At 39.7% G+C, this 19,871-nt stretch overlaps 1 protein-coding gene across 1 annotated transcript in view; it reads left to right on the top strand.

Annotated features, from left to right (window-relative positions):
• Nucleotides 1-19,871, top strand: part of Tnks (tankyrase) — a 137,175-nt gene that overhangs the window by 66,951 nt on the left and 50,353 nt on the right. The window contains exons 4-5 of the mRNA XM_021169245.2: nucleotides 10,362-10,398; nucleotides 11,138-11,213. Coding sequence (XP_021024904.1) covers nucleotides 10,362-10,398; nucleotides 11,138-11,213 — 113 coding nt within the window. The remainder of the gene's footprint in view (nucleotides 1-10,361; nucleotides 10,399-11,137; nucleotides 11,214-19,871) is intronic.

Below are 19,871 nucleotides of genomic sequence, written 5' to 3'. Positions count from 1 at the left end.
TAGGCTAAAAGTAAATTATCTAGAAGAAATAAGTGCTGATATTTAAATTATAATAATTCAAAATACCAAATAAGAAAAACAGAGACAGGGCAGTCTCACAGTTTTTTTTTTTTTTTTTTTTTTTTTGGTTTTGGTTTTGGGTTTTCTGTTTTGTAGTTTTTTGTTTTGACATAGGACCCTATTTCTTATGTAGTCTTCCCTGTTCTGGAATGACAATGCTGTACCTTCCCCAGCTTCCTTGTGGTGGGATTAAAGCTTATACCACCATCCCTGTCCATAGTTTGTTGTGAGTAAAATGTGGTAGCTGAATAGAAGTTGAATGGCTGCATTCAGCTAGCTCATGCTTATAGTGGAAGCACAAAGTGGGGGTTGTTGAAAGCTCCAGGCTAGCCTGGGCTCTGTTGTGAGACCTCTCAAAAAAGCAAAGCAAACAAACAAAACAAAACTCCCAGTTGATAATTGGCACAGGGTCTTTTATTTCAGGATAAGGATAGTAAATAGTATGGAAAGCGATGGTCACTTGCATGCTGGGTGTGCATGTGTCTTACTGGATGCCGTCATTAAACACCCAGAGGTACAGCCTTTAGCTAGCTGTGTTACCCTTTTCTGTTGCTTGTGAAGTTGAACAGGTACCAGAGGCTGGGCAGTTTCTAAAGAAAGGGAACAAGCGAGCTCACAGTTCTGAAGGCCTGTCACCAATCCCTGCTGCTTAGCTTTGCTGAGGCCTCTGTGATAGGAGTAGATGTGAGTGTGGTGGCCGGATGGAGAGTGAGAAAGATGAGCGGTCAAGCTTGTTTTTTACAGTCACCCATTACCAAGGAAACTTTCTGTGGGAGACTAGCATTCATTTTTGCCAAAACTTGATACTTCGGACTATATATATTTACTTTGGAATGAGCCCATTTCCTAAAGAGTCCCACTGTTTCTCAACATTGCCATACTAGGGACCAAACTTGAAACCTGTGAACCTGTAGAAGACACTCGCTGGCACCATCAAAGGTTATCTTACATGCGGTCTCAGAGCACAGTGGATCTCACGAGAGTTTTGAGAGTAGTTTGGGAGGTTTCCTTACAGGGTCTAGTCCAGGCTTTTACCTGTGTTTCAGAAGGGATAGGCCCTCTAGGCATACAGCACATGGGGGCGGGGGTGGGAGGGTGGGGAGGTTGAGGCAGGAGGGTCACAAGTTCAAGATGTGCCTGGGTCCTTGAGTAAGATTCTTTTTCGGGAAAGAAAGAAACAGGCTAATATAAGTGCAGAGATAATTACAAGACTCAGGTTGACTCTAGGAATGATGCCAGACTGACAGTGTCATCCTTTAGAAAGCAAGTCACTCTAAGCAAGGATTGTGGTCACTGTTCTAGCTGTTTAATGACCGTACGTAGGAAGAAGCATTGTTCTCTGTGTTCTCATCCCATCATTTTGGAGACAATCATTACCAAGAGGGAAGATGTCCATTTCTTCAATTTTAAAATTAAATTCCTATATATTATAAATAAATATTAAATATAAAGATAAAATGGTAATACTAGGTTCATGTTACTTTAAAATTTGTTTCAAGCCCCAGGCTTTAACATGCCGACTAATGTGCATAGTAAACTTTAATGAGGTTTTATAGACTGTTGCATATCAGGGTTGGTTCCTTTTGGTGTAGAGAGGGAGAGAGACTGACTCCCATCATTCTTACTGTTACCACTATTTTGGGGGTCATTATTTTAGAGTAGTCTTTCTCTTTTGATTTACTAATAGGTTTATCAGTTTCTCTACTTTTCTTCTGCTGCGATTACAACTTTCTGGGAACACAGCCTCCCAAAAGAGGACAGTAATATAAAATGCCACCCTCTTTTCACTGGAGGAAAAAAAAAGGCAAAACAAAACAAAAACTCATGTTATTATAGAGAAGGATAATGGGGAGTGGGGAATGTGTTTTCTCATATTCTGTAAGTGTTCTTTTAATTGAAAAACTTTCAAGGGGTTTAATGAGAGAAGATGAACACTGCCCTTGGTTACACAGAGCAAATAAGAACCAGTTATTGGTGTAAAAGCCAGATGCTTTAAATTGTGAATCACATTCTTCATTGTTACTATCTTGGATATTCTCTGTGGGTCAAGCAGTATTGGGTGTTTTATTTGTATTATCCCTGACCCTCAGAGCAACCCCATAAAGTAAGTTTTCTTTTTTAAAAATTGAGAAACATGAGATTTGGAGGAAGGTTAAATGACTTGGTCAAACTCACATGGCCTGAATTTGTTTGAAGTGTTTCAGCCCTAACAGTGAAGCTCTTTGTTAGAATTCCTCAAGTGATTCCCAAGTCCGGCAGGCCCTGTCCTGCCCCTGGAGACATGTATGTGGTGGAGGGTTTCATTCAGTTCTCCACAGTCATGGACACACACCATCTCTCTCAGCTTTATGATAAAAAGGAAAGTAGAAGCAGAGTTCCAGCCTGCTGTAATGAGACAGGTTAAAAAGAATTGAATAGCACATTGTATTTTAAGTACACATCAAAGAATCCTGATTTATCCTGACATGGCTTGTTGGTTCTGAGAATGTGGGTTTGATTTCAGGGCTGCAGAGCCTTGCGTTTAGCCTCCTTGCTCTTCTAGCATTTGACTGTCAGTTCCTGGCGTTTTCACATTCTGTTCCACAACATCGTATTGCTTTCTCCTATCTAGAAAGATAGACATCTCCCTATCACCACATTTCCTTTAAGTTAAACTGAAGAATCAGCCGGGCAGTGGTGGCGCATGTCTTTAATCCCAGCACTTGGGAAGCAGATGCAGGCCCAGATTTCTGAGTTCGAGGCCAGCCTGGTCTACAGAGTGTGTTCCAGGACAGCCAGGGCTACACAGAGAAACCCTGTCTCAAAAAACTGAAGAACCTACTAGTTCTCACTTCTCCAGAGCTGAACCACTAGAAAGGATTTGCATTTTTATATATTCAAAATTAAATGCATTTGATAACACCAAGAGAAGAGTAAATATTTTGAAATAACAATATATATAGCCTTCTAGAAGTGCTTGGCCACTCGTTTCATGAACCCACAGCTTACCTTACCATGATACTGTAGTGGAAGCGCCTAGTATGTGGCCTTGGACTATCACAGAAAATATAGCATCATTTTTTTTTTCAGATAATCCCTATTGATGCATAGAATCCCTATTGATGCATAGATGTAAATGATACAGTTCAAAAACGGATTCTGTCAAGGACAGGCAACTTAGAATGCTAATGTAACACTTCACTGGAAATTCCACCATCCAGCTGCTGTAGTCCTTGAATGTTCCAAGAGTTAGTATTTATGGTACTAGCCTTTTAGCAAGGCCGGTGGGTAGTTTTACATAAACACGGTGAATGCACTCATGAGAGAAAAGTACATCCATCAAAGAATTAGACATATCAAGATACTCAACGCTGTCTCGTAATGTTTGCATTATTTTATGTGAGGTATTTTACAATGCTTATTTCAAAAGTGTTTTTTGAGTCAACCTGTAGGCAAAATTGATCTCTTTCTATAAGAAGCTGTTTGATGTGCAGAACCTGCTGTCTCAGAGCTGTGAGACTGTACGAACACACACATTGTGATTTATAGGAACCATATTGTTATCTTTGAAAGGAAGATTGCGTCCCTGCAGTCCTTCCTTTTATCGGGATGCTTTGCCTTTTGAATGCACCAGCCTGCAGTAGCTCTAGCATTTTCTGACGCGCCTATTTAGGAACTGTCAGACCCTTGCTTCTTGTGACAAGTTTAACCCTAAAGAATTACAAACTAATGTGGAAGTCCATCATGGGACTAGTTTTCTAAGAACTGTCTTTGACGTCATTGAGCAATGAGGTAGACTAAATTAAAAATGAATGTGGTGGGTGTGATTTAGAAATTAAAGACATTAAGGACTAGTTATAGAACTATTGTAAAAAGTTAGTAATAACAGTGAGAATGGAAAAAATTTCAAGCAGAGAGGAGATGATAAATGGGTAATGTGCTGGCAGAACTTGTAATTTGATGTGTTGGTTTAATTTCTTAGGTTTTAAAAGATGTGGGATGACCACTTCTTACAAAGTTAAATACATATTTAAAATGCGACATGGCAATCAGCGTTACTAGATGTTTGCCCAAGAGAAATGAAATCGTATGTCCATTTGAAATGGTTTCTATAGATGTTTATAGTAGCCTCATTTATAACTGCCAAAGACTGGAACTTGGAAAAGGATAATCAAATTAAATATGTCTATGTTATGGAATAATGCTTAACAATTAAAAAACCTACTCTGTTTAGTGTCAAGGACAGATTTCAAAAGCATTTACACAAGTAAAGAAAAAAACCTAGACTCAAAAGTTTATGTGTTCAGTAATTCCATTTAGATGACATTGTGTGACTTAGAAGTGTAAGGACATTGTGGGGCTGGGTCAGAGTCAGTCCTCAGACACATGCAAGTCCTTGGGTTCAATCCCCAGCAGTGGGGGAATAAAAAGAAGAGATGTCAAGTAAACAGAAACTTAGAGACAGAAATTAAACAATATTGGCATGAAACGAGGCTTCACAAAAGCCTGGAAAATTTTAGGGTGCAATAAAAATATTCTACGTGTTAGTAGTATCTAAGAGACGATTCAAGTGGTTAAGAACATTTGCTACTCTTGCAAAGGTCCGCAGTTAGATTCTCAGCACCCATGCTGGAGACTCGTAGCTGCCTGTAACTCTAGCACCAGAAAAATCTCAACCCCCCTTCCTGGCTTCCACCAGCACATTCTTACACATGCGTGAGCACTCGTGTGTGTACATACATACACATACACAAAAACACACAGTAAAAAATTTTAAATATTTTGCAAATGCAAACATACTAGTCATGATAGTATACACTTTTAAATCTCAGCATTCAGGAGACAGAAACAAGTTGGATCGCTGTAGCCTACATAGTGAGGTCTCCTCCCTCTGGAAAAAAAAATACAAATGTAAAATATACATGAGTACATAATATGGAAAAACGCTTGTATCATATTACAGAACATCCCTGGTAGTGTAAAAACATTCCCTATAGCATTTATAGTTTTCAGTGAAATTTGGTAGTTATGTGTACCCATTTCAGTCTTGAAGTTAAGGTTGTTCATTGGTAGGTAGGTCTTAGAAAAATATCTACATACATAGCATGATGGCACAGGCCTTTAATCCCAGCACCCGGGAAGCAGAGGCAAGTGGATTTTGTTACTATAGACTACCTGCTCTATAAAGGGAATTCCAGGTCAGCCAGGGCTTTACAGTGAGACTGTTCCCAAGAAACAAAAACACCCCCACCAAAAAGGCACTGTATCCCCACTGCTGGGGTGCACCTGTAAAACCATTGTTGGGAGTCAGGCTGGGGATCATCAGCACAAATTCAAGTCCAGCCTGTGTCAACTTACTGATCCAGGGAGGGGAAGGGAAGAACGAAAGAATGGAAAGAAAGCATAAAAGATTATCATCAGTATAGCATGAACTCTTGCCGAGAGGATCAACTATGCAGTTCACTTTTCTAAACTACTTCCTTTTTTTTTTTTCAGAGCAAACATGATAATTGGATTTTTTATTTAATTGTAGAGTCCTTCACTTGCTATTGGATCAGTATTGGATGACTTGTAAATAGTGGGCATTCTGAGCTCTAAGGTCACAGACCCTTGTAGGTTTTTCCTTGTTTTGGAAATAGTCATAGAAGATTTTAGAATGAAAACAGTAGGCTAGTTACTCCCCCCTCCCCCACCCTTGTTTCTATGTAATAGAGTAGCTGTGGGAGATTGGTGTGCAGGAGGGTCTAGCCTTAGTGGTTTGAGAGTAGTTAGCTGGTCATGTAGCTAAGTTCTTTCTACAACCGTGTAACTAGTTCAGAGACTTCAAACCAAAACACAATGAAATACATCACCTAAACTAATATTTTCTTCCCCTAAATAGGCTGTGGGTTTAGCTTAGAGAATCGATTTCTTGTGTAAGATGGTACGTCAATGCAAAGCTTTCTGTATTGTCTTATCAGAAGCTCGGGGCACTCTTCAGCACTCTCTATAGACTACCTGCTCTAGAGGGAATTCCAGGTCAGCCAGGGCCTTACAGTGAGACTGTTCCCAAGAAACAAAAACACCCCCACCAAAAAGGCACTGTATCCCCACTGCTGGGGTGCACCTGTAAAACCATTGTTGGGAGTCAGGCTGGGGATCATCAGCACAAATTCAAGTCCAGCCTGTGTCAACTTACTGATCCAGGCAATATCAACAGTCAGTTCGTGGTACTGCTGGACACTTAGCAATGGGGAGTCCCCGCATTAACTTGATAGTGGAGGTTCTTGACTGAGGTCTGTACAAAGCTCTTCCTTGAGACACCCAAGTCCAGGAATTAAAGCATGCTATGGAGATGTGAAATACATTGATCACTTGAATAGACCCAGAAGAACTTCCTTTATTCCTCTTCCCGTGCCCAGGTGTCCATGTTTATATGCTCGGCGCTTCACAGTAGTTCTGATAGGAAAATTTTGGTGTATTATATCATTTAAAGCTACTAATTCTTTGCTTTATAAAATGTTCTTGTGCTTCACAATTTAGTTTCTTTCTTCTAGCGTACATATATCTTGTCTTCCAAGGCTCAAATTTAGTGATTCTTTGTCTAGGCATTAGCTTAGTTACTGAGCCTGATAGATGAGTATGAAACTAGACACTCATGTGACTGCTTCAGGATCAGTTTATTAACTAATGAATATGACAGCCACTGGGCATGGTGGTATATGTCTGTAATTCCAGAACTTGGGAGACTGAGTTCCAGACCAGCCTAGGCTGCATAGCAAGGAACAAGCTAGGCAGGCCAGAGACACGGGTGAAGTGGAGACAGGCGACTTTTCAGTTACATTTCTTTCATTTCATGTATAATGTGAGCTGTCACTGCTGGGCACACACAGTGTGGTGTAAAAACAGAGGTCAGAATTTCTTTTCAGTCTCTTACTACTTTTAACCTGTGATTTCCATGTTCATAAACTTCCCATGTTATTCCATCTCTGAAAAACAAAATGGCTCATTTTTACAAAATGGTCTGCTTTGATCCTGCGAGTTGTTGGATGTAAAGACCCCTCACAGTGTCAACACTGGGGTAAATCAGTAATCATGGCTTCTATATGTAAGTTTCCAAGAGAAAAGTTTCCCTGCATCCTAAGAGAAAGAGAGGTTATTTCTGACTGTGTCAGAGAAATAGGAAGGGGAGGTTTATTTTTGGCCTGACAACATTTTAAAAACATTAATTTGTGTATCTCTGTGGGCACCCATCTTTTTGCATGTATCAATATTTGGTATTAATGACTATTAAAAAAAAAAACCCAAACATTGTCCCTACCTGTTTTCACTCCCCTGTATTATAATGAACACTGGGATGTGAAGCCAGCTCTTCTCACTCCAGCCTGCTCTTTGTCTGCTTCCCGGCACACCTCTTATCACCCCTTAGTGAGAGGGAGAGAGAGAGAGAGAGAGAGAGAGAGAGAGAGAGAAAGAAGGCCAGTGTCCGTAGAGCACCGTGCTCTCCCTGCTAAAGTGAAACAGATCTGGTGGTGTGGCTGCTGTAAGCAGCTCGGCTTTGCTGTCAGTGTACAAAGGACTCTAGATTCATTATGTACCAGTTCCTGCGAGGCAGAGTGTGAGAAATGGCTTCGGCTGTTGACTGATTGTGGTCCTTGGGCACCAGATAGTGGATGCTGGAATGTATTGCAGAAAAGCTGATTAAAGCCCTGGATCTCTAACAGTTAGAGTAGCGTCATCTGTAATGCATACTTACATGTCTCTTTTGAAGCATTGCCTTATTATCAGCCCATGCAGAAATAATATTTTTGCAAAAATGTGCATTTTGCAAAATTGCATGCTGTGCATGATTAGGACCTTTGTCCATAGACTGATTGGGACTTTGAGGTGCCTGAGTCCTTTGCTGTTTTGTAACTTAGCTTATTGGAATTATATTTCACCATGACTTGGACATCAGGAGTAGGTGCTTGAGGTCAAGTGTATGTGTACATAGTACAGGATGTCAGCTGTCAGAGCCTGGTATCTCATCCCCATGCCCTGGGTGCTGGAGTAAAGTATAGGTGGGGAATAGTTATGTAGTCAGTAAGCTGGAAGATGCTTAAATGCAGTGATTTTGCAACCCTCCTTTAGGAAACAAACATCCAATGTTTTCTCAGCATGTTCAAACTTAGTCCTTTCATGCAGTCTGTCTCATTGTCCTGCGGGTGTCACTGGGTTGTCCAGAAAGAGCCAGCACTTCCTGTCTTCCCTCAGGCCTTTCCTTCTCTCTCTCAGTCCTTACCTGAAAGCTTCTTTCTTCTTTAAAACGTCTTTAAAAACTGCTTTAGTCTCTCTCTCCCAGAAAGGCTTCCTTAGTCCTAGTTAGCCTGTTAGTAATCCCATTTAGACTAGCCAATAAGCACATAATAGTATTTCATAGGATTTCCTCACAATCTACTGTAATCATTTGCTTACTTCTTTTTCTGCTTTAATAGGATAATCTTCCTTGAAGTCAGAGGTGGCAGTGTTGTCTTTGAACATGGCATGTGCATATTGTTGTCTTTGAACATGGCATGTGCATATATATATATATATATATATATATATATATATACACACACACACACACATATATATACATACACACATACATATATACATATACACATATATACATACCTTTTGAATACATGAGTGGCTTTATAGATGTATTCCATAATTTGCATTATTTAGATTGTAATTATTCAGGCTTTTTAAGTTTTTAATTTGGCTTTATAACATGACATTCCTAGTATGTTTAACTTCCATACTGCTGTTAGAAAATGTATAATAAAGGTAAGTTTTTAACTCTTAATCCTTTTTTGGCCTGAAGATACAATTTGACTTTTGTGCAGTTATTTATTAAACAATTTGAACTACAGTTTATAGGAAATTGAAAAGACTAATTTTGTGATTCTGAAATTGTTCAGATTACTGTATGGAATTGGGGGGGTACATAGAACTGACTTTATTAGTATAAGATTCCCTTAATAACTTCTACATTTGAAAACATGTGATGATAGCTTCTAGATTTTAGCCTAGTTCCAATTCAAGACACAAGCGATATAATATTCATTAATAGCAGATCATAGGAGTTAAGCAGCTGCTCCTTGGTATCTTTGTAGAGTTTGTGTTGAAATAGCTCAGTTTTACATCAAAATACAAAGAAAGGTATAACTGCAAATTTTAAAGTTTTTTTTTAAAAGTATTTTAAAGTTATGGTATAACTTTTATTTGATCCAAAGTCTTCTTTTTCTAATATATACCTGCTAATTTTCACAGAAGGACATATTAAGACAATTTGTATAATCATTTCTTTAATGATATTACCAGCACAGTTATTGCATGAAAGCAATCACAGTTACAGTCCTGGCTGTTCTTTTTGTTTGTCGAAGGAGCAAACACAGTGTTGTTGTTAGTAAGGCTCCTCATCCTTCATTTGAGCAAGAGAAACTTGGGTGCTCTAAGGAATCTGCTATGGGAGACTTGGAAGTTCTGTTTTGAAAAATCCATTGTGGAAAAAAAGAAGAGAGTAAAATGACTCATACCATAACAATTAGTTACTTGTTTATTTCCAGAGACCCTACTTACTAAGGTTTACTGTTGGTAAAGTGTAGTACACCAAGCATAAAGGTTAACAGCACAGGCTAGGTTATCGCTGCCGGTTAAGACTGTGCTCTAGGCTTTGGTTTTTGGAGCACTGCCTCCAAGAGGCGCCTAGCATTTGGTACGTAGTTCACGTATTTCTAGTCTACAGACCTTCCCTATCAAGGCAAATAGCATCCGTGGTTCCATATTTACTGTGTGTTTTTTTTTTTCTTCTTGCTATAAAGCTCAGTGATGGTAATTAATTAAAAAAAAAAAAACTTTCCGTGGCATTACAAATAAAACAGGTTTTTTTGAAGGCTAGTAATTTGTACCGTTAAAGAGCCACGTTATTTTGCTTTTGTCTCAGAATGTATTATGCTTCACAAGTATACTGTGACAGCCTGAATACAAATCGGGGGGAAGGGACATTGTCTTGAGCTGGCGTGCTGTTATCAGAGGGAATGTGTTCCTGGACTCGAGGTTTAGCATTCATTGGCTGTCTGAAGAAAGCTATTTCATCTGAGGATTGGACAAGAAGCTGCGTCAATTTACTGCCCGTCTCCAAGGCACTGGTGATGCTGCCTTCACTAGCTGGCTAACGTCACGGCTCCATCACCCAGCGGGGTGTGGACTCTCTTTTCTGTTCTTCTCTGTTTAATTCTCTATTTGCTGCCTACTGCATTTCTTAATCTGTCTTCTGCCAAATGCTAACAGCATGATATTTTGCAATCATCTAGGTGAATACAAAAAAGACGAACTCCTAGAAGCTGCTAGGTAAGTGATTCCATTCATTTTAAGTAGTATAATGCATTTAAGGGAGAAACGGGTGTGTGGGGGAGCAGGTAGAAGAGTGTAAAGATTTATAATGTGATCTTTTCTTGCTGGGGTTTTAAGAGATAGTGTGGGTAAGATCTATTAAGTCTTTGTGTATTTCATTTTACATTGTTAGTGGACATAATGACAGAATCCTTCACTATACTGAGCACTGTAAAGCTAATTTTATTTTGTAACATATCTTGAGGTACTACCTGCAAACCTTTCAAAAGATATTCTTATTCTTGGAGTGTTTATATGCCTATATCTGTATTTTGCTTTAAAGATTTTCTTTTCCTAGCCACGCTTGAAGGAGAGACATAAAGTAAATGCTAAAATTCTCAGCTATTTTGTTGTTTGTGGTGGTAGTAGTAATGGTCATTTATAATCTAATTGATTACCTCTTTATAGATTTTGTATTTTTAAATTCTAATATTTTAGATAATTTCTAAGTGAAGTTTGTAATTAAAATGACTATGTAGATACATTTTTAAATGTGGAATGCTACATTACTCATGATACCATACCACCACATAATTAACAGGAATTATGTTAACTGAAATGAATATTATAGACATGCATTGTGATCCACGTTTAAACTCTATTGCAAAAGCCTTGTTGTTTTCCACTATAAAACAACTATAAATATTCATAAGAAGCTCTATAGCTTTACAGAAATTAACTTGCTGCCTTTTTATAGGAGTGGTAATGAAGAAAAACTAATGGCTTTACTGACTCCTCTAAATGTGAATTGCCATGCAAGTGATGGACGAAAGGTAAGTTATTTAAAATGCCACCTCTTCCAGTAATTTCTTCTTGCTTTACCATGAAATTTTGCTTGGTATGGTCTGTGTACATGTGTAAACTTAGATATTTGTAGCTGTTTTTCCTGGCATCTTTGCACTGTAGAGTGAACTGCTCTTCCCTCTTCCTGGTGGCTGTGAAGATTCATGGAGCTAGGGAAGCATGGGTCCTAAGTGAGCGCTCCTCTGCTGTCAGACACTCGAAGGGGTTTGTTACAGGAACTGCATACACTTTTCAGTGAAGAAAATCAGCATGTGTTCTGTGTGTCATGATGCAAATATGTGTCTGTTAGGACATACACATTCTAAATTTATTTGGTAAATTTTATCTGCTAGATATCAGCACTTTGTCTATTAAAGGTAGGAAACTGTTAATGATTTTTTTTTTTTTTTTAGATCTCTCTTAACAGTTCTGCTTTTTAAAAAAACTTAATTGTGGCATATTTGTAAGAAAATAGATTAAAAGAGAAATACTCTGCATAAGGATACACTGTCATAACTGTAAGGTAATATATACATCGTGCAGTTAGCAGCCTCACTGTCTGCTCTGTATTTGTGCTGAATGTAGACAGAAATGTAATGTGTTTTAGACTGTGGTAATTGACTGCAAAGTTTTGCAATGACTTACCTAGAATCCTGAAAGAACCCTAGAACATCCTCTACTGTGCTCAGCTGGCAAATCACTGAGTACTCTTCCTCACTCTGGAGAAGTGATTTTAAAGTGTAGCTGCTCAGTTTTCCTGGAGTTTTGGAGTTGCCAAAGGGTCTTTAACCCCCACGAGTCGTTTGAGCTCCATGTTTTATTTGGATCATCTCAGCAGGGTAGAGTTCCTTCTCTCACTATGTGGTAAGCGGCAGTCTCATCTGTAGTAAGTACAGCTGTGCATTGTACAAATGTCTCGAGCCCAGCGTCGTCGTCAAGTTCTCTCTAAGCACTTCAGTACCGGGAAGCTGATGGGCAGTCACTGTAGCAGGAGATGGAATTCCACCCTTGCTTCACCCCAGTCCTCAGCCCCGTTCTTCTCTCACTTCCTTCTAGTGGAACTCATGTCCTTACTTACCTAGATTCCATGGCTCTTTTTCTGCATCAACCACATGGCTTTTGCCATAGCTTTCCTTACACTGCATTTATGTTTATGTGTTTGTCTTCTACCGTTCTATGAGGTTTTTGTATTTTGCACAGGATCAAACATCTAGAGCTTAGTCTGGTTCACTGACAAACATGATTTTATTCCCTGAGTGAGAAAAATCATCTCTACTAGTCTCTTACCATTTGGAAAAATAAATCTGTAGTATATGAATGAGAGATTATATCTTTTCTGTTATTCTAACTTTGTATTCTGAGTTCATTTCTCGATAGTTATAATGTGAGAAAGAACTGTATTATTTTCATGTGGGAGACCTCTGTAGTGACATACCTGAGAAACCACACTGAGGGATTTCTGCTAAAATGATACAATGATATTTGAAATATACACTGAAATACTTACACATTATCAGGCTTTTTTTTTTTTCCAAATTAAATCAAGCAACAACAGAAAATTAAAAAGGCGCTTATTAGGTTTATTGCAATGCATAAGGAATCATTCACAATTGTCATCTGCATGCAAAACACAAATAAAATTGCATGCATTAATGTTGGTAATATTTAGGACATGGGGTGATTCTTTTTAACATGCACCGATTGTGTAAAGCCACAGCGGTGTTCTTGGTGCCGGTGGAGACTGGTGTTCAAGCCTCTGGTTATGACAGTGTTGGCTTTCTTGGTGTAGGTATCAGGAATACATGTGAGCTAAGCCAAGCTGATCAATTGCAAGTTTCTCAAATATTTGATACATATTTTTTTTTAGGACTTTCTCATGTGTTTACTAGAATTAAGGAAACTGCTTTTACATTATAAAAGAATAAATGTATGTTTGTGTGTGCAGCAAGTTAGTGAAGTAGTTAACATTTTACTTCTTGGCTTTTATATTAGAACAGGTCATACAATCAAATCCTGTTTATAGAGGCTCTTCAAAAAAATTGCTAATGCTGAACTCATTTTTGTCCTTAGTCTTACTACAGTTCTTGGTTTGTAAATTTCAAAGACCCATGAAAATGTAAATTCATGGATAGTTTTAGAAAGAAATGTTTCTTATACAGTGACTAGTGGGTGGAAAATTGCTTAGAGATGTGTAGGGGGTGAGCTTGGTATTCTTACTGTTGTATGTGGGATTATATATGAGCGTAAGTTTCCATTGGTTTGTATTTATCACTGTGACTTGATGGTCTAGTTAAGTAACGTGTAAGTGGTTAATATTTTGATTTCCTACAGATGTCTGTTTTTTTAGAAACCTGAAACTCAGTGAGACAGCCTGCTTTCTCTTGTTGTATTTTGCTTTTATTTTCATCAAAAGGCAAAAATCACCACAAATTTAGTTTAAAGTTGTACGATGATATATACCTGTATTCCCAGCAACTTGGGGAGCCTGAGGCAGGAGGATCAAAAAGTTGCAGAGCCAGCCTGGTCTACATAATGAAAACCTATCCTAAAAAGAAAGAAAGAAAATTTTAAGTATTCTGCTGAACTGAGCTGAGCAAGGAGGATGGCATTGGGGATGGAAAGAGCAAGGGGAATAGTGAGAGAACAGGGGCTGACTGCAGCTCGGAGCTCCTCCTGCCTCTGCCTCTCTGATGATGGGGGAAGGGTGTGTGCCACCAGACTCCCCAACCCCCAACAAAATGAGCTTCCTTGTCAGGCTGTGCTGAGCTGCCCTTTCATGTCCATTCTATCTGTCCCAAGTTCAGCATAAGTCAGAAAGCAACTTCATTTCCTTAGAAAAGGAAGACAATTTTTAAAATAATATTTTATGCTAAAATGTTCTCTTCATTCAATTATTATACATGGTCTTAAGGATAATTACAATAGAAATATATACACCTAAATTAAGTCATGTAATTCTTCCGTCTCTGCCCATTGTGATTACATTGTGTTACTCAGTTTCTGATTGTAGAGAAGCTGGGCCAGGATTTTTCCTTTCTGGATGACCTTATCCCCAAGCTTTTAACATACAAACTTAATTTGTATGTTTGTATGTGCTGGTGGGGTGCCCTTGCTCACTACCCATACCTGCAGTTCAGAAGCATCTGATGCCCTCCGCTCTCCAACACACACACACACACACACACACACACACACACACACACACACACACACACATACACAGGACCTGGGTTTGGTTCCCAGCACCCACATGGTAGCTCACAAGCACCTATAACTTGGGTTCTAGGGAAACCGATGCCCTCTTCTGGTCTTCACAAATACCACCTAGATGTTATGTACATATGCTCATACAGCTAACATAACACAAATAAAAATGAAATAAATCCTTAAAAAACTATTTTATATGTAGACCAATGTGAAGCAATGTAGAATTTTAAAATTTTTATTTTTGTTTTATGTACATTGATGTTTTACCTGCATGTATGTCTGTGTCATGGTGCCAGATCCCCTGGAACTGGAGCTACAGACAGTTGTGAGCTACAGTGTGGGTGCTGGGAATTGAATCCAGGTCCTCTGGAAGCGTAGCCAGTGCTCTTAACCACTGAGCCACCAATGTGGAATTTAATATTCTGTCTTGAAAACACTATGAAGAAAACGTATGATAAGCTTGAAAGAGGGAATAGACTATAAGACTGGAGAGATTGGTTTATGTCCTTGGATCTTCATTTCCACAGTGTGACTGGAGTTTCCCATTTAGTCATTCATAATGTTATTTGTTTCCTGTGCACAAGACATTAGAGAGGGTTAGGTAAAATAATGTGGATCAAGTACATGGGACAGTTTGAGTACACACTGTAACCACAACACATCAAATCTATACTCCTTTGATACATTTTTGAAGTCTTTGAATATACTTGGATATTAAAAATTAATATATGGCTGGAAATAATGCCATTATGTTAATGTTGATTTGAATTCCATAAACTGTGTTCAGTAAAACACAGAGGGAAGACGGAATTAGTGTAATTACTTTTTTTTAAATCTGATTTAAGTTTGGGGTTGGATGCATTTGTTCTGCTGTACATAGAATTTCGAATTCTCCCTCAGCAGTCCCTTCCCTCCCTCATATAGCAGGATTTCACCACATTTAGCAGGATTTCATGCACTCATTCAATGCTTAGCGGAGTATGACTTTGAAGCCCACCAGTGACCTATGTCTCTTACCTAGGCCTGTTTCCCTCCTGCATTGACTTTGATTTTAGCTGGGGACTACTTTGATCGGTACATTAAAGAGGAACTGGGGTCTATTCTAGAAAAGCCCTGGTCTAGCCTGGCTACCGGTTTTTGGAATTGTCTCTCTTTGAATTCAGCTGCCATGAGGAATAGTAACAGTCACAAGAAGAGATCCAAGGCTTAATGCTTGAGTTCCCAGACAAGCCTGGAAGCAGTTGGAACTGACCAGGCCTCACAGATGTTACTGTCCCATCTCCAGGTAACATCCCATCCTATCCCAGTGTCCTTTCTTGTGCTGCAGAGCACAGAGCTACCTGAGTAACCCTGCTGTTGGCCGCTCCATTTCAAAGGAGTAGATCTGGAATCCCTACCTGGAAGAAGACTGTGCTGGTTTTTCTTACCTATTTAGGCAAAGCTTCTTTCACGTGGCTGCTGAGAACTACCTGTTCATAGCCACCTGGAAGACTTGAGGATTTTAAAGTACCACCCAGATATATTCACTTCTTAAGATACATTCATCTGTTTTGAATTTGTGTCTTAGAGTATTTTTCCCCTCTTGGCAAAAATACCAAACCCCCCCCAGCTTCATGTACATTTTCGAGGTGATGGTATTATGAGGAAAAATAAGGACTTAGGCCAAGTGACCAGATGCTGTTCTCAGTTATGTGGTCATGGTGGTTTCATTGCAGCAATAGAAACCCTAAGACAAATGGATACTAGTGTAGTGGGGTATTGCTGTGACAGACCTGACCATGTTTTGGGGAGAATTGTAAAAGGACTTTTGAACTTTGAGCTAGAAGAGCCATTGAGTGTTAAGAGTTTTGTGGGATGTTCTCTGGTATCTTGGAAGATAAGATTGTTAAGAGCAATGCAGATGATGGAAGTCTGGCTTGTGAAATTTCAGAGGAAGTTTAAAGGCTGTCAGGGTCATTTGTTAATTTGAATTAAGATTCTGTGGATCTGGTTAGCTAGGGCTGAAGAATCAGCTGTGATTAACAAGATACCAGAACTACTAACACAAGACTTAGCTTTGCTGGTCAGCTGGAGCTAAGAAATTAGCAGTGGTTAGAAAAAAAGACTTTACTTCATCACTGTGGTAAAGTCTTTGTGGGAGGTGTTTCAGAGTGTAAGTGTTTCTTCACCGACTTGCTTTTGGGTCATGGTAACTAAGCAACATGGTTTCTGGAAACAGTTATGTCAGCCCTCTTCCACTGTCTGAAGGTGTCAGCATTGTCTAGGGACATGAATGTGGCTTCTCTGGCCCTTACTACCCTCTGTTGTCATCCTCATTCTTACCACATTTTGGTAGATAAAGATCATACCATTTTCCAAATCTCTAGTTCTGTGGCTCATGGTTGAGATGTTATTTGGGATCACAGAAGGTCAGAACTCATTAAGTCTGCACCAGGGAACTCTTCAAGTCCTGAAGGTTAATTGTGAAGCTAATCAAAGCACTTCTGTAGGGCAGCTCTTGCTGAGTTGTGGACCCCCACCATAATGTAGAAATCCCTTAGAGCAATTTTTCTTACATGTTTCTGTTGGGATACAGTATATAAAATCTTTATGCTTGTGTATATTCATTTCAGTAACAATAAGGACTTGAAAATGCTTTTTTGATTTTCTTTAGAGAATCACTTTTACTGAAATGATCCCTTTTGTCGAATGCAATGTTTCAGTGGTGTTATTAGTAACTGTGTCAACCATGCAAGTTTTCTCACTAAGAAAATAGTTTGTAGTGGAAGGGGACAGAATGTTGGAGATAGCTGGTAAGACTAAACTCAGCCTCCTGCTGTGTCCACAGCCATCCACATCCCTGGAGTGATGAGAGGGAAGTGAGTGCTAAGTCACTTGCCTGTGTGATTCATTATCACAGTTTATTTAGAAGTTGTGCTCCAAAGTGCTGCTACAACAGGTGTCCTCCAGATTGTTAGAATCTAAGTTGAAGGGTTTTTCTCTCCTGCGTGTACAAATCATTCAACAGTACATGATGAAGATAGTTTGAAGCACCCCTCAACCATTGTGCCTTGGCACAAGTCTGGCTTGAACAGAATGGGCAGTTAGTGACACATTCAACATTCTGCAGACATTTCTTCCAGGATGAACCTGTGTCTAATAGAAGTGTGTTGAGAAGCAATAAGAACACAATGAAGAGCTAAGATGAATGTAAGAATTCTGAATGTATGTGAGGCTGTGTGTGCATGTTTGTGCATGTGAACTGTGTGCACTCATGGACACTAGAGGATGGTGGCACTGTTTGCTCTCTCTCTTCCTGAGACCGGGTCTCAGTGACCCTGGAGCCTGTTGCTCTGTTAGACGGGCTACTTGTTTTCACTTTCCTGCCCCTACAAGCTCCAGGATGAAGTAGCTTTTACTTTAACATTTTAAAATGTTGTTGTTAGGTGTATGGATGGGTGTTTTACCTACATGCATACCTGTGTACCCACAGAGACAAGAAGAGGAAATTTAATCCCCTGGAACCAGGATTACAGATAGTGTGAGCTTCCAAATGGGTGCTAAGAATTGAACTTGGGTTAATTAAGCCAGTGCTTTCTAAACTGTTGCACTCCTACCCTTTATTTTAGAGACGGGGACTTAACTGTACAACCCTGGCTGACCTAGACTTGGCTATGTAGACCAGGCTTCCCCCAACTCACAGAAATCCTCCTTTCTCCACCTACTAGTGCTTGAATTAAAGGTGCTTGCCGCCACATCTAGCTGAACTAGCATTCTTAAAGCAGTTGCCTGGCTAGGCACAATGTAAGCTACTGATTTCTCAGTCCAGCATTATACCACTTCCCAGGTGTCTTCTTCATCTTTGACTGCTGTGGCATTGATAGCATAGCATAGAAGGACCAAACATTTCTTTCTCACAGTTTGAGAGGCTATCAAGTGCAAGGTCAAGGTGCCAGTGTGTTTGATTGCTGATGAGTGTGTGCTTTTTTACCAGGTGCTCATAGGCTAGACTGAGGGCAAGGGCTTGTCTCTAGGACACACATTCCTTCACAGGAGTCCGTGAAGCCTTATTTATGGCTTCCTGCCACTTTGGGAGTGGACTTCAGTGTAGGCGTTTAAGGGGATTTGCAGGTAGTCAGCATAACATCTGGGCCTATTTTACTCAAAGATTTAATTTTTGAAAAAGCCTTCTGCTGGTTTTTGCATGAATAGACATAATTTCAATGATTCAATTAAATTGAAATTATAATGCCAGTTTCTGAAAGTATAGAAAATGTCTATAATGCACCTTTTAAAGGAATATTTTCAGTAACTAGCTAAAAATGTGTTTCTGTTTTAAGAATGACATTGGTAGTAAGACTGAAAACTATATATAACATGTATAAACAGTTACAATGCTTGGTTCCATATGCAGACTATAAAGTTTAGAAGCGCTAAATCTATAATTTACCTTTTATACTTCTGACTTATATTGCAATACAATACACCACTCTTGCATATCATAAAACCACCAGAGAACCTAAACTGCCTTATAGGTAGTTCAGTACCTGTTGGCACTGGGCATGAAGGCTGGAAGGGAGGATGGCTGGAGACCTCTTCCTCTGACACCCTGAAACTACAGCCTTCATGTCAGATCTCAGGATAGCAAGGCTGTCGAGACTGAGGGAACCTTGAGGTGGCAGCTTGTCTCCACTGTGCTAGTGGTCTAGGTCATCACTCCTTCACAGCAGCTCACACACGTGCCCAGTGTCCTGGATCTATGGACCACAACTACCTGATTCCACTGTGTCCTCACAGGTCACCAGTCATGACTTCTACACAGCTGTCTCTCTTGCCTTTTTAAAAGCAAGTTGTCTATTGTAAATTCAACGTTTCAAACTTTTTATAAGATTTACTTTGAGTCTCGTATGTGTATACGTTTGCCATGTGTGTGAAGGCACCCTTGGAGGCCAGAAGAGGACAATGGATCCCCAGGAGCTGGAGTTAGAGGAAGCTCTGAGCCACCTGAGATGGTGCTCTGAGTTCTGGGCTTCTGGAAGAACAGCAAGCATTCTTCACTGCTGAGAATATGCATGCATACACGCACGCACACACACACACACACACACACACACAATTGCTTAGAACTTTGATCCTTAAGGCATGAACACCTAAGATTGCAGATATTACTCACAGGAAGAAATGCACGGCCAAGGCTATGGCTCATTGGTGCAGCACTTGGTTAGCATGTGTAACACCATGAGTTTGGTTCCTAGTACCACATGGGAAGGGGAAAGGTCAACCTAACACAGCAGCTATCCATTAAAACATGAAGAGTAAAAAGGGAGTTAGGTGAGTTTGGGGGCTGTGAAGATTTTTCTCCTTAGTACACAGAGTATCCATGCACCCTCAGAGCGCACAGAGTATCCATGCACCCTCAGAGCACACAGAGTATCCATGCACCCTCAGAGCGCACAGAGTAT

The sequence above is a fragment of the Mus caroli genome, chromosome 8, assembly GCF_900094665.2.
Source record: "Mus caroli chromosome 8, CAROLI_EIJ_v1.1, whole genome shotgun sequence".
NCBI lineage: Eukaryota > Metazoa > Chordata > Mammalia > Rodentia > Muridae > Mus > Mus caroli.
Note: the sequence above shows the minus strand (reverse complement) of the source record. Positions and strands in the feature narration are given on the sequence as shown.